Genomic DNA, 16,262 nt, shown 5'->3' on the forward strand with positions numbered 1-16,262 from the left:
TAAAACGACAAAAGCGGTTACCATCGTTGTAAGCGGCCCACCACTGCGACGATAAGACAGGTGTTCGAATCACATCAATGACTTGCGGGTCGTAGAATCAAATTCGGATACTATCCAGATTCTAGCCCGGGTTGCTTCAGTTTGGATCAGCTTGCTCTTTTCAGGCCCAGGCCCAAAATATTTACTTTTTTTTACAAATTTGTAAAATCATTTTGACAATGTTTGTATTTTCAATGTTTTGTAACTTTTTAAATAATTTTTTATTTTATTTTTGAACGGCTAAATATAATACCATACAAGGATTGAATACATGACCTTTTATCTGCACCCTAAGCACCTTACGACTCATGAAAGTGGGAATGACCATATAAATTTGTTCTACGCATGTACAGAAAATACAAAAAATTCCTTTCACCTAATTTTTTTTATTCAAGTAATCATACCTTTTTATAATACTTGCGCTTGTGAAAAAACATTTGAAATATAGATTTGCTATATCTCTTAACTATGTAAAAGTTTGATGAAGTGACATTCAATTTTTTTTTTAAAGTATGATTTTAATTATGACGAGTTTAAGAGTTGGCGAGTCACTGTTTTTAAAAAAATATGTTATTCACAAGAATACGCATCATAAACAAGTGTACGGACTTTAATAGATTACTTTTATTAACACTTTAAAACAAATACTACAATAAATTAGAAGATGAACTCCTAAACACAACTCGCTCAATCCCATGGTACCCATGCTCTCTTGGTAGTTGTGGAACAAGGGAGAAAAGGTTCGACCCGAAGCCAACTATAACGATGATATTGCTCAAGTCTTTTTAGTCGACTGCAAAACCTAATTGTTAGTCCAGAAGAATATAATTATTTAAATAAATAATGAAAATTATTCTTTATTCGTCCCTTTTTTTGTGGATGAATAGTGAGTATTGATCAATACTACCTAACAAATTTCTGGAAGATCGATAAATTATACAAGTTTAATTAATAACCATAATTTCTGTAAGTCTTTTAAAATAACCATTCTTTTCTAATTTGATGTTTACATCAACAAAAGTTAACCATGCATGCATATAATATCATTTATAGGGGTTAGATAATTTGTTAAAGATAGTGACGTACGATTAAAAAAAGGTTTGCATGTTAATAAGTTGTTAACTACTTCGTTACTTAACTTATCATATCACTAATAATTTCCATTAACATTTTATAAGTTTAACTAATATAACGTTACAACTTTTCAGAATTTACATATACACTTTCAACTGTTTATTCACCCACCACACTTCTATTCATGGAATAGATAAACAACACATATTTGACGGTAAAGTTTTTAAAAATAATGTAGTCAAGTCAATAGCAGCTAGAGCAAAAAAAAGGTCATTTGATATAGACCGGATGAGAAGGATAAATCAATCACCAATGCTAATACAAAAAGAAACCCGTAACTGTGCTTTCAATGTTACCCCGATATTTCCTAAAAAAGAAGAAGAATAAAATACCAAACAACCCACCGTTCTATTGTGTTTTGTATGTCAGTTCTTTTTAAATGATTTTAGTGCGACACGTTTGCGGAGGGAATATCGATTGATTGGTTGACACACAACGGGATTTACCAGTTAAAACGCCAAGAAAAATATTTGAAATGTAAATGGATTGATTTTGAATGGAATCGGGCTGATAGAAGCGGTTCTACCAAGTTCATTAAGTCGATGATGTCATTCGGCTTGACGTGCAATGAATTAGTTAGTTCGGTGACGTTTCACAACAGGTGCACCTTAGGGCATTTACTAAAGATCCTAGGTAGCGTTTGGTACGTAGGAATGACAATAGGAATGGAATGATTCACTATGTAGGAATGAAAAAAGTGGTGTTTGGTTGCTCAATGGAATGGAATCATCCATTACACATGGAATCTCATTCCATCAAATCCATTCCTTTCCACCCCCCTTCTTTTTTTTCATTCTATTCCTCCTTCACCCTACTTTCTCAACAACACCATCACCTAACAACCACCACCACCAGTACCATCGGCATCACCACCAACTCCGCCGACACCACCACCGTTGCCACCACCATCGCCACCGCCACCACCAATTTCGTCGCCGGAGCTACCACTGTCGCCATTGTAGGTTTTTTTTTTGGTTTAAAAAGTATTCACTTTTTTGAGATAGAAGTGTTTTTATTATTTCTATTTCATTTCTACAATTTTTTTAGATACCAAACAATAAAAATTAATAAATGATTTCATTCCTATAGGTTAACCAAACAAGGAAAATGAATGGTAATGATCAATTTCATTCCCTTGTCCATTCCATTCCATTCCTTCTTCCATTCCATTACCTCCAATCAAACATACCCCTAATACATTGCATCTAGATTGCGTAGTTTTTGGAAACTTTGAATTTGTTATTTGGGGTAATGTGCATGATGTAAAATATATTATGAGTTCATACCAGCCTGGATGGTATGTTGTGGTAGAATTCCGTCTCATTTACTAATTTAGCTTTTGGTATAAACACACAGGATTCTGGCCATTTGGTGTTTTATATTTCGGATTTGAATGCCCAATGCTTAACAATAATTAATATGGCGGTCTTAGTAATAGTAAATAACAAATGATAATTTTAAAGTAAGTTAATAGAATTATTAGACGTCCATTTTAAGAATGAAAATCGTGATCTATAAGTAAGTAACTTGTATAACACGTGCCTAAAAAGTTAGAACAAAAATTGAACAAGGCATCAATGTATTTTGCTTGTATTTTATTATATTTTAGTGATGCAAATTCTTTTATAGTTTTGGTCGTTTGCATACAATTAAAAAGCACGTTTTAACATTGGCGTGTACACCTCCAAAATTGTTATATTCCACCCCCCGGTCCATAAATAATGCTATATTAAATAAAAATAGAATTTGTATATGATTTTGTTCCAACTTATACAACAAAAAAATCATACTACAATTTTAACTTTAATAACACAATAAATAATAGTAACAAAATGAAAATAATAAAAAACACAACTCATTCAAAAGATCTAAGTTCAGGGCGCTGGTTTCACAAAAAAGTAAACGTATTCGCTACGTGCCATCTAAATGAAAACGATTTGTAATGATTTCAATTTTCAACCGTACACATACATAAATTAATATTCACATTGTATAAAAATAAACAAGTAAAATGGGTGATAGTGATTAGTTAACAAGAAATAAAGTCCACCAATCTTGTTAAAAAAAATAGTCACCACAGAGTCAAAGAAAGCCTCAAGAGGCGACACCCTCTTCTCAAAACCTTTGTAATAATGTTTGGGCTTCATCAATCATGATGAAACGCCCTGTTATATTTGCTCAAATAATATATTTTTTTAATATCTTATTACAGCATATTTACATTTTATTTGCATGTACACCTCCAGAATTGCTATATATTCCAACCATAAATAATAATCCACTAAATAAAATTAATATTCGTAGTCGATTTAGTTTCAAATTTATACATTAAAGAATCATACTAAACAATAGTACAATACCATAATAAATATAATAACATAACTTACTAAAAGGTCCAAGTCACGTTATTTAATAACATACATTAGAAACTCAATAAAATAATACACTTGGGACCACCAAAATTTATTAATTAAAAGAGTTATTAATTAATCGATTAATTAATAATTATTAATTCATATATTAATTAATATTTTATTAATTTATAGTATAATGTTCTGACTCACCCATAAGAAAATGTAGTTGCACAGTTGTTGACTGATGAAGAAATTATTGAAAGCGTTATTGGAATTAATAAAGATGATATCGATGAAGAAGATGATGAAAGTTCTACAATGGAGCCCCCTTCGCGAAATGAAGCTATTAAAGCGGCAATCACATTGAACAATTTCCTGTTGAGCTATGAGAAAACAACACCAGAAGTTCTTACCATGCTAAGGAAAATTAGAGACGAGATTCTAGGGGAAATTGATTTCAACAAAAAACAAAAGACAATTGAGTCATTTTTCAAGAAACCTTCATAAATCATTCATGAAATATGCTATATATAAGGAATTATTAATTTATATTTTATATGGGGTCTAGAGAAATTATAAAAAAATGTATCATCTTATAATTTTAACGAATTATTAATTTAGCATCCTATTCCCGAGTCAGGACCAGCAAAAAATATTATCTTAGAGAGTTTATTAAATAATCGAGTATTAATTTATCGAGTTTCTAATATATATATATATAGTTTTATAATAAAACGAGAGATTACAGATAAGCATATATGAAAATGAAGAGATTATTATTATTACTATTCATCGTCACCATGACGTCCGTTGCCGGAAATGGAACCTGATAATCATAATATCATCGGTATTACACGGTTTCCGTTAAGGCGAAGATAACAATAACAACAATAATAATAATATCACCAATAATGTCACCATCTACGCATTATTTACGGTTGAAGATTGCCGGAAGTTAATTCAATTGCTGCAAATCGGTACACGCTGTCACCACGCTTTCTCTTTCATAATCATTCGCTACTTTAATTTAATTTAATTAGCTGATTCATTGTAGGTCCGTTGTCGATGCATGTGATTTGTTTATTTTATATTATTTGTTGAATTCGTAACCTAATTGATTGGTTATTGGATCGGATTGATTGATTCTGCAATAGAGTTAGGGTTTTATATGCACAAGTTGAATGAATTGAATTGATTGAGGTCTGTAAGTGATAGCCTGATTGAGTGTTGTGTACTTATGTGTATGTGAACACATGAGAGTTTGTAATGTGTGATTTGTTTTATGTTTTTGTTATTTTATATGCCTGTGTTCATACAAGTTGATAACTATTTGTTGAATTCTTAACCTAACTGATTGCGCCGCGTAGGTTCTGGAGATTTGTGGTCTCTGATTGTTTGATTCTGAAATAGATTTAGGGTTTCATATGCACAAGGTGAATTGATTTGAGTTATATAAGTGATATGAAGTGTTATGTGGATGTGAAATAATGAGAATTTATAATGTGTGGTTTGTTTTATTATTATTATTATTATTATTATTATTATTATTATTATTATTATTTTATATGCTTGTTCATACAATTCTTAAGCTAATTGGTTGTGCCGCATAGGTTTCTTCGATTTCTGGAAACCTGTGGTCTCGGATTGTTTAGTTTTGCGATAGAGTTAGGGTTTCATATACACAAGTTGAATTGATTTGAGTTCTGTAAGTGATAGCTTGATTGAGTGTTATGTGGATGTGAACTAATGAGAATTTTTTATTATTCTGCAATAGAGTTAGGGTTTTATATGCTTGTTCATATAATTCTTAACCTAATTGATTGCGCCACATAGGTTTCTCGATTTCTGGAAGTCTGTGGTCTCGGATTGTTTGATTCTGCAATAGAGTTAGGGTTTCATATACACAAGTTGAATTGAATTGATTTATGTAAGTGATATTGAGTGTTATGTGTATGTGAACACATGACAATTTGTAATGTGTGATTTGTTCCTCTTATATTATTGTTTTATATGTTTGTTCTATAATATGCTACCTATTTGTTGATTTCTTAACCTAAATGATTGTGTCGCATAGGTTTTTTTCGATTTCTGGAAATCTGTGGTCTCATCTAACAAACATTACCGTGGCAAAGGTGGTTTAGTTTCAAAGTGTTGGTCATGGGTTCAATCCCCACTATAGGTGGTTTGTAAATAATAATGTATTTGACTTTCCAGACCCTACTTATAGCTTTGCTGTCGGTGGGATTTTACTGGGCATGATTGATTGATTGATTGTGGTCTCGGAAGGGTTTCATACACACAAGTTGAATTGAATTGATTGACTTTTGTAAGTGGAAGCCTGATTGAGTGGTGCTATGTGGATGTGATGAAATGAGAGTTTGTAATGAGTGGGATAAGAAGTTTGTTTCACTATGGATTCACCGGATAAATCGTTAGGTAATCTACTGAAAGCATGGATCCCTCGGCGGACCGAGCCAGCTAATGTGTCGAGGGACTTTTGGATGCCCGATCAGAGTTGCAGGGTATGCTATGATTGTGATTCGCAATTTACTTTATTTAACCGAAGACACCATTGCAGACTTTGTGGTCGAGTTTTTTGTGCCAAGTGTACTCAAAATTGGATTCCTGCTAGACCTGGTAATGATGATATCATCGATGAAGAGACTGAAAAGATCAGGGCTTGTAATTACTGCTTCAAGCAATGGCAGCAGGGTGGATTAGTTGCCTCTGCTGATCATGGAATCCAGGATCCTAACCTGGAGCTCAGCACCTCACCATCGGCCGCCAGCTCTAAATCTAGTACTGCTGACGATAGCTGCATTACCTTTGCTTCTGTGCCACAGTCAATCTGTTCTTATAATCAATCTGTTGCAATGGAATCGGCTATAGATGAACAAAGTGAACTGGCAACAAGGAGTAATGAGTTGTTATTTGATGTAGCTGTTCAATCTCCAAGCCAGCTTGGATGTTTCATGAACAGGTTTTTTTTCTTATAATCATTTATCCCTTTTTTTTGGTCATATAACTTATAATCAGTTAATCTTCATGTGCTCTATTGACACCAGGGGTGATGCTTTTGATGAAGAATTGGCTTATCAGTTAGCTTCTGGTGGAAGGCATATGTTGCAGATTGATGATGGATATTATGATGAATTACATTTGGATGATACCGATAACGATTATGAATCTCATAAATTTGCTGATGCAAAAAGTGCAAGCAGCTGTTCCTTACAAGCTAGTTTTGAAGCAGTGCAACAGCTTGAGAAAAAAGAGGATGCAAATGATGTTAGTGACGAATGTGAAGGTTCATCATCAATGTATGCTGATAATGTTGCACAAGATGTACCCGAGCCTGTGGATTTTGAGAACAATGGGGTCTTATGGCTGCCACCTGAACCTGAAGATGAAGAAGATGAAAGAGAAACTCTTTTGTTTGATGATGATGATGGTGAGGATGGTGAAGATGCTGTTGGTGAATGGGGATACTCGCGTTCTTCAAGCAATTTTGGAAGCGGAGAGTGCAAAAGTAGAGACAGATCAAATGAGGAGCACAAAAAAGTCATGAAGACTGTTGTTGATGGGCATTTTAGGGCTTTAGTGTCTCAATTGTTGCAGGTTGATAACCTTGTTGCTAATGAGGAAGAAGATGATAATGATAGTTGGTTAGAAATAATTACATCTTTGTCGTGGGAAGCTGCATCTTTGCTAAAACCAGACACAAGCAAAGGTGGCGGGATGGACCCTGGTGGATATGTCAACATAAAATGTTTAGCTTCTGGGCGTCGTTCCGACAGGTCAGAAGTTTACTAGAATTACCCATTATAGAAACCAATGACTCGTTGACTGATAAATTTGTTGTTTTATAAGTATAATGCAACGTGACATCTGATGTGGAATTTAGTAGTTAGTGTTTAATACACGATTTGATGAAGGATTCTTTTTACAAACTTGTAAATTAAATAATATTTGCTAATATCATTCTCCACAAGCATTTTTTGCTTGTGCGACATCTCACATGCCACTTCAGCAATTGAAAGGTAATAACAGAGTAAAATGAAGTTGTTACTTGTTGCTAATTGGTATTGAGTTATATTTTTGTGCCTTTCTGTCTTTTTGATATAAATTATTGTTCTTTTTCCAGCATTGTGGTGAAAGGAGTTGTTTGTAAGAAAAATGTGGCTCATAGACGGATGACATCAAAAATATAGAAGGCTCATTTCTTAATTCTTGGAGGGGCTCTTGAGTATCAACGTGTTTCTAACCACCTGTCAAGTTTTGATACTCTGTTGCAGCAGGTTAGAAAAAATTTAAATTCTTAACTAGGTGCTTTTGCTTTTAAGTTTTAACATAATTAAACATGGAATTTGTCTTTATATATGGTAATTTACTTTTCAAGGAAATGGATCATTTAAAGATGGCTGTAGCAAAGATAGATGCACAACAGCCTGATATTCTTTTAGTGGAGAAATCAGTTTCAAGATATGCACAAGAATATCTTCTTGCAAAGAACATCTCTCTTGTTTTGAATATCAAAAGGCCGCTTTTGGAACGAATAGCTCGGTGTACTGGGGCCCAGATAGTTCCTTCAATCGATCATCTCTCTTCTCAAAAATTGGGATATTGCGACGTGTTTCATGTACAAAGGTTTCAAGAAGAACATGGAACTGCAGCACAGGGTGGCAAGAAGCTGGTCAAAACATTCATGTACTTTGAAGGCTGTCCAAAACCATTCGGTTGCACCGTAAGTGGTCCCCATTTGTTAGAGCTTTCAAAATGTTTAATCGTTTGATTGTAAATATACTTCTTGGCGTTTTCAGATATTACTGAGAGGTGCGAGTGGTGACGAGTTAAAGAAAGTAAAACATGTTGTTCAGTATGGAGTTTTTGCTGCTTATCATTTGGCTTTAGAAACTTCTTTTCTTGCTGATGAAGGCGCCTCACTGCCTGAACTGCCCTTAAAAACTACCCTGACCGTTGCACTACCTGACAAACCATCAAACATTGATCGGTCAATTTCAACAATTCCCGGGTTTTCCACCTCTGTAAACGAAAAGCCTCAGGGCACTGAGACACACAGTGTCTCCATGTCAGAAATGTTCTCCATCATCAGCACCAAGCCCAAACTCGGCCCAAATGGTGTAGAGCCCAGCCCATGCTTGCCCTCTGTTGCTTCTTTAAAACTGAATGTTCTAGAAGGTACAGGTGGCGGTGACCCGAATTCTTCTAGAACAGAGTTAAACACCACAGTTACAAATGGGTTTGAGCTCAATTGCACCACTAGTATGGACCGTACCATGCCAGATGGATCGTTTCTCCAACCGGAGGGTAAAAGTGGCAAAGAAGAATTTCCTCCTTCACCTTCTGATCACCAAAGCATTTTGGTGTCCTTGTCATCACGTTGCGTGTGGAAGGGTACTGTTTGTGAGTGGTCCCACCTGTTTCGCATAAAATATTATGGCAACTTTGATAAACCACTCGGCCGCTTTCTTCGTGATGATTTGTTTGATCAAGTAAGCCAACACTCTCTCTCTCTCTCTCTCACACACACACACACAGTGTGTGTAGGCCCATAAATGAGCCAACAATTCAGTGAACCGTTTGCGATTTGTTCGGCGGGAAGTTCTGTTATGTTTGTTCCTTCAATAAACGAATGAACAGGAACACAAGTTTATTTTCATTTAATTAAATAAACGAACATGAACACATGTCTCGCTTGTTCTTTTACGTCTGTGAACGTTCGATTATGTCCGTTCATTTATGTTTGTTTATGTTCATTTATTTTTGTTCATTCGTTTTAATATTCATTCAAATTCATCCGTTATTAGTATTAATTTAAAATGAATTTGATGTTCATATATTAAAACCCCTTGTGTTTAGATATCAATTTGATTTTTATATTTTAAAACCCCTTGTGTTTAGATATCAATATGATTTTCATATTCTAAAACCCTTTGTTGGTTGTAATGATGATTCTAGACTATTATTTAGATACTCACGCTAACTTATAATTGTTCATTTGTGTTCGCTTATGTTATTTTGTGTTCGTGAACAGTTTATTTAGAACATTAATATATGAACACGAACTTATTTATTTTCTAAACGAATGAACACGAACAAGAAAATCTGTTCATTTAAGTGTTGTTCGTTCATTTGTTCTGTTAAAGAACGAGCATGAGCAAGTCTCGTTCGTGTTCATTTGGTTAGTTTACAGGCCTAACTGTGTGTTTTGGATAACTGAAGTTATTTTTGGCGGACAGGGTTACAGATGCAGATCATGTGAGATGCCATCAGAAGCACATGTACAATGCTACACACATAGACAAGGAACCCTAACCATATCTGTTAAGAAGTTACCGGAAATTCTGCTACCAGGAGAAAAAGAGGGTAAGATTTGGATGTGGCACAGGTGTTTGAGATGTCCACGCACTAGCGGTTTCCCGCCTACAACTTGAAGAATAGTGATGTCAGATGCCGCCTGGGGTTTGTCGTTTGGGAAGTTTCTAGAACTTAGTTTCTCAAACCATGCTGCCGCCAGTAGGGTTGCTAGCTGTGGTCATTCTCTTCACCGGGATTGTCTTCGCTTCTATGGGTATGATGTATACAGTTACAGAAAAAAATACATGAATGATCAAATTTCTGTGGTATGTTCAAATTACAGTTTTCTTTCTTAAGTATAAAGTATGGAAAAGTACATCCCAAACTATGCATGAATGTAACATGGTTTATCCCTACAGTGTATGGGCGTTAACTTTTCTATCAAGTTTTTAGAAAAATGACCAAATAATCCCTTAAAATTAAGAAAACAAAAATTCTAAATCTGATGGATTCCACCCCATTTCTAAATTAAAAAAAAAATATATCTATGCATAATAAATAATCATGCCCACAAATCTAATTCTGATGGATCTCACCTCTTTTAATTGTGTAGAGATATTATGGTCATTTCACATATTTAATAGAAAAATTATTACACCCATCCACTCTAGGGATCAACCGTGTTACGTTCGTGCATAGTTTGGGACCAGTAGTGAACTTCTCGTATTAGAGGGCCAAAACCGAAATTTGAACATACCACAGGGACCATTCGTGTAATTCTTTCTACAGTTATACTAAACAATATTGTTAATCTACTTTTTTTGTATTGTAAAAGTTATGATTGCATGTGCAGTTTTGGGAAAATGGTAGCCTGCTTTCGTTATGCATCTATTGATGTCCATTCTGTCTACCTTCCACCTCATAAACTTGATTTCAAATATGAGAATCAGGAGTGGATTCAGCATGAAGTAGATGAGGTTTGGTTATTATATTATTTATTTCACTGGATGAAATATTACATCATTCTAATATTATGCTATTAACAGGTTGTTCACCGCTCAAAGCTATTATTTTCAGAAATTCTTGCAGCTTTAAGCCAGATGGCAGAAAAGAGAGACGCGAAAGGGCCACTATCAAGACGTCAAATAACAGATTTGGAAGTTATGTTACAAAATGAAAAAACAGAGTTCGAGGTGAATCCGGTCTTTTCATTTGCCATATCATTTGTTTAACTTTTAACTGAACAAATGATAGTGAACGGAGTTTTCATGTTCGATAAGAAAATGAGCATGTTTGTGTTTGTTTATGTCTGTTTGTTAATGGTATAATCAAACGGTTCATGAACGTAAACGAACGAACATCGATGAACCAACACCAATTAAAAGTAAGCGTAAACATCAATAAGAGGTGATAGATATTTTAGTTTCATAAAACTAAACTAATTTGTAGCGGGCTTAAATATTTTAAATTAATATATAAACGAACATAAATTAATGAGCTTAAACTAACGAACAAAAATGAGCGAATATAAACGAGCATAAATGAACAAACATAAACAGATGCTCACAAACATAAACGAACGAACCAGTCATGTGTTCACGTTCGTTCGTTTAACTAAATGAACAAAAAAATTTGTTCATGTTTGCTTGTTCATTAAATACACAAACTTCTCGGCGTCGTTTTATTGAATGTTTGGTTCGCTTAGACCTAGTGACTTATAATCCTTAAAATTGTGATATGATTGCAGGAGTCATTGCAAAAGATTTTGAATCACGAGGTGAAAAAAGGGCAGCCCGTAATTGATATCCTTGAGGTCAACCGCTTGCGAAGACAGCTCGTTTTCCAATCTTACATGTGGGACAACCGTTTAGTGTATGCTTCTAATGTCGAAACCAACAGCCCGCAACCCGACCAAAACAATCTGGGATCAGAACACAGTTATAAACCAAATGAAACGGTTGCCGACTCAAAATCAGCTATCGATTCGTGTAAAGCCTCCGATGTTGGTGAAAATGAAACAAGCGTTGTTTCAAGTCCAGTTGAAGGACACGAGTGGTCTGATCCGTTAATATCAAACGTATGTGTCCGTAGGGCCATATCTGAAGGACAGTTTCCGGTTCTAACAAGTTTATCAGACACTCTAGAAGCCGCATGGACCGGTAACCATCCACATTCTGGATTTTCTGATTTAGATCTTCATGTTCCAGATAAGCTGGAAAAAACAGACCGTATAGAAGAATCCAAAACATCATCGGTTTTATCCCCCGCGCTATCCACCAAAGGTTCTGAAATGAATGAAGATTCAACTAGCTGGTTAGGTGTACCGTTTCTAAACTTTTACCGCTCCTACAAAAACTCCACAACATCTTCTGAAAAACTCGACACACTCAACGGTTACAATCCTGTCTACATCTCGTCATTTCGTGAATCAGAACTCCAAAGTGGGGGTCGGCTGCTTCTAGCACCCGGCATCAATGACACGGTAATTCCTGTGTATGATGACGAGCCCACAAGTATCATATCCTACACCTTACTCTCACCTAATTACATCTCCCAAGTGGCTGACGAGTTTGACCCTGCTGATTCGTCAACGTTTCAGTCGTTTAGTAATTTTGACGGGATGTCGGTTGATTCGTTTAAAAGCCTTGGGGATGATAGTATTTTATCAATGTCAGGATCCCGTGCCTCATTACTGCCGGATATTTCCTCACAAACGAAATTGTTGCATTCGCGAGTTGAGTTTACGGATGATAGTCCATTTGGTAAAGTGAAATACACGGTAACGGTTTATTATGCAAAGAGATTTGAAGCTTTAAGGAGGATTTCCTGTCCTTCTGAAATCGATTATATTCGGTCTCTTAGCCGGTGCAAGAAATGGGGAGCACAAGGTGGTAAAAGCAACGTTTTCTTTGCGAAAACGTTAGACGATCGGTTCATTATTAAACAGGTCACAAAAACCGAGCTTGAGTCGTTTGTTAAATTTGCTCCCGCTTATTTTAAGTATTTATCTGAATCCATTGGTACCGGGAGTCCTACATGTCTGGCAAAGATTTTGGGAATTTATCAGGTACCTTTTCATTTATCTTTCTTAAAAAAAAGGATTAAATTTTCACCTCTTATACTATAAATTTTATGCGCCTTTAAACCCGTTTAACTTTATAATATCTTTGTTTTTCTCTAATAACTTGGGGGTTTGTTAACTTAAAGGAAATAAATACACTGCTGTGTTTAATTTTTTGTTTCTCAACATTTTGATGTAAGTTTTAATGAAAACGAAGTTATATTCGAAATAAAGCATTTCTTTGTATTGTAAGCTATACCAAGTGCTGGCACTATACCAGTACTGTGAAGAACCGAACTGACACTGACCAAACAACACTGATACCAGTGTCGGTATTCGTTTTTATAGTTTTCGATTGATGTAAAGCCCATGTCGATTTCCTTTTGGGCATATCACGACTGATTATACTGGGTTACGTGTGACAACTTTTGTGTATTTATACCAATTGTAAACCAACTTTTCTATTTTGTAATATAGATAATTTTTTACTGAACCGAGGCGATACCGCCTAAACAACATCGGTATCGGCACCACTATTCATATTTATGGATTTTGATTTCGATACGAGCCGGTTTCGGTATTTGTTTTACTGTTGATATCGAAGCTGTGTACCATACCGCAACGTTACTTTGTAACTCACAGCTTTATGATTCTAACTTTTATTCGTAGGCCTGACAGGGTGATACTTTTGTAAACATTAATTTATTTTTTTATAATTATATCCATGTTTGTTTTGAAGGTTGTGACTAAGCATATGAAAGGCGGGAAAGAAACGAAAATGGACGTTCTGATAATGGAGAATCTTTTGTTTGGAAGGAATCTTTCTCGGCTTTATGATCTTAAAGGATCTTCAAGATCGCGATACAATGCTGATTCTAGTGGAACAAACAAGGTTTTATTAGATCAAAATTTAATCGAAGCCATGCCAACGTCTCTTATTTTTGTCGGTAATAAGGCGAAACGGTTGTTGGAACGAGCTGTCTGGAACGATACTGCTTTTCTTGCAGTAAGTTTTTCATTTTATTTATAGAAAAAAGTAATCAAAACTTATTTATCTGTTGTTGAATTCAATCATTTACGGGTGCAGTCGGTTGATGTAATGGATTATTCTTTACTGGTTGGGGTGGATGAAAACAAACACGAACTTGTACTCGGGATCATCGATTTCATGAGACAATATACATGGGACAAACATTTGGAAACATGGGTGAAGGCTTCGGGCATATTAGGCGGGCCCAAGAACGCGTCTCCCACGGTAATTTCTCCAAAACAGTACAAGAAAAGATTCAGGAAAGCAATGACGACTTACTTTTTAATGGTTCCGGATCAATGGTCGCCCCCTACGGCTATAAGTAGCAAGTCCCAAACCGATTTATGTGAAGACGTTACCCAAGTTGGGATTTCTGCACCTGATTGATTTATTGATTGGCTTTTGCAGTTTGTATATATTTTTTATATATATCTGTTTTGCCCTATTGTAAATTTGTTTGGGTTCATTTTTGAGTAATGGAGTTAATTATGGGGGTGTTCTATTATTTCATATTTAATATTTAATATTTATTATTTAATTACCTTGCAAATATAGATTTATTTATTTATTTATTTTAAAAATTTGTACTTTTTTTGCCTGTATTCCTAAGCGTCTGGTCTCATGATTGTACTGAAGTTTTCTATTGAAAGAAATATAATTGTCCCACATGGGCCGTTAAATATGCATTTAGTGCTCTATACTTCTTTAGTGGGGTTATTGCTATGTTGTCTGCTTGTTATGAACCTATGATAGTGGTTTGGTTTTATGTTTTAATAAGTCTAGAATTAAACACATAAAGTAGCTGATGTGACGCTGAATATGCTTAAGCTCGACTCGTTTTGATGTTTATATTTATAGCCCTTTCGAGGCAGTTTGCGAGAATGAGCTTTTATATATACCAACATAACCTTTTATGCATGCCAATGACAAAATAATTGTAATAATAGTTTGTATAAATCATAAGGTTGAGTCTAATCAAGATCAGAGTATAAAGTCCGGACGCGAGCTTGTTTAATTTTATCGTTCATGAGCGACCTGACTCCAAACTACTGATTTGATCACAATCACAATTTGAAACGAAAACTCGATTTCATTATTCAGTACACAATACCAAGCATCCTGAATTGATTTTATTTCATTATTCACACACACAAGTATACATATAATAATTCCTTTAGATCTGCATAAGAATATATATAATTTACATGGATGTTTACTCATCTCAGATCAATTATTCAAAGGCTAAGATGGATTCTCCCTCCATCTCTACATATAGCCATGTATAGATGAGTTAGAACTATAGGTTAGTTAAATTTACCACCATCTGTAACTTGAAGCAAACTCCTTTTAAGAAGCTTAACAATATCTTGTTTTCCTCTGTAAATTTCAATAAAAATCACTTTTTTCAAAAAAAAAAAAAGTTTTAAAGATTTTTTTGAGAGACAATTTACCTCGGATAACACGAAAATATCGAAGAACCTTGATGCAGGCGAGGCCCTTCATCAAATCCTTCACATGTAATCTCTCCATTATCATCCAAATAACACACTATGCCTCTAGACTTGTCTTCAAAAACCTTTATAATAATGATACAAAAAAATGTTTGTATGATCATATGATATGAGTTATTAAAGTAAGCTAGATCAAAGTAAAACAAAAGGAAAAAAGAAAGGTTACCTTTTGGATCTTGATGGATGATCCTACCCTAATGAGAGATGAAGTTGTGTTTGATGAGTCTCTGTTTGCAAGCATTAATACAGATTTGGATGTTTTCTTGATGGGGTTATGGTTTGGATGAATGAACAAGGATGAAGTGATCATGTTTGCAGCCATTTTGATGATTATGCAAATTATTGGAAGGAAGGAAAGAGAGTGTCGAGGAGACAAAAGGAGAGCATGTGTTATTGTTGTTGTAGTACTATATATTGCAGAGAAAGTATTTTAATGTTTTTTAATAACCGTAACTTTTTTGTATTTAAGTTACCGTACTTTTCAAATTTGAAGAGTCTCATTGTCACACTTTGGTTAGACTATGTTGTTTTCATCGGACCCATGTAAGCTTCAGAGTTTGGCTTGTGCGTCCCCTAGAAAATCATACCACCGGTTGTCACCTGCCAGTTGTTGTGTCGCCACAAGAGCAGAATAATCTGGCGTAACACACGATGAGAAGAAAACCCGGATGTGCTCGGGGTTCGAACTGACAACTTTGCACAAAGCCTAGTTGATATTACTAAGTGACACAATTCAAGATCAAACTTAGGTCTCTACTAGAGAATCCAAGTCTCCTACCATTAACCACAAGTGGTGGATTAGAAAGTATTTAAATTGA

General features: G+C 34.9%; 1 protein-coding gene and 1 pseudogene across 2 annotated transcripts; one reads left to right on the top strand and one right to left on the bottom strand.

Moving 5' to 3' along the window:
- The first annotated feature begins 5,805 nt into the window (after nt 1-5,805).
- On the top strand, nt 5,806-14,438 carry LOC143535366 (1-phosphatidylinositol-3-phosphate 5-kinase FAB1B-like; annotated as a pseudogene). Its single transcript, XR_013135702.1, has 11 exons — nt 5,806-6,507; nt 6,593-7,321; nt 7,669-7,822; nt 7,924-8,268; nt 8,345-9,037; nt 9,785-10,116; nt 10,696-10,819; nt 10,889-11,035; nt 11,590-12,909; nt 13,643-13,909; nt 13,991-14,438. The product of XR_013135702.1 is annotated as a 1-phosphatidylinositol-3-phosphate 5-kinase FAB1B-like (transcript).
- A 656-nt stretch (nt 14,439-15,094) lies between these two features.
- LOC143535344 (uncharacterized) lies at nt 15,095-15,796 on the bottom strand. The gene is made up of 3 exons (XM_077029625.1): nt 15,611-15,796; nt 15,385-15,509; nt 15,095-15,310 (listed from the first exon to the last, which is right to left on the bottom strand). Exons 1-3 carry the CDS (start codon nt 15,764-15,766, stop codon nt 15,238-15,240), a joined length of 354 nt encoding a protein of 117 aa, XP_076885740.1. The 5' UTR covers nt 15,767-15,796; the 3' UTR covers nt 15,095-15,237.
- Between the last annotated feature and the right edge of the window lie 466 nt (nt 15,797-16,262).

The sequence above is a fragment of the Bidens hawaiensis genome, unplaced genomic scaffold (assembly GCF_021521415.1).
Source record: "Bidens hawaiensis isolate Kalapana, Puna unplaced genomic scaffold, B.hawaiensis_p1.1 tig00010467_1, whole genome shotgun sequence".
Classification (NCBI taxonomy): domain Eukaryota; kingdom Viridiplantae; phylum Streptophyta; class Magnoliopsida; order Asterales; family Asteraceae; genus Bidens; species Bidens hawaiensis.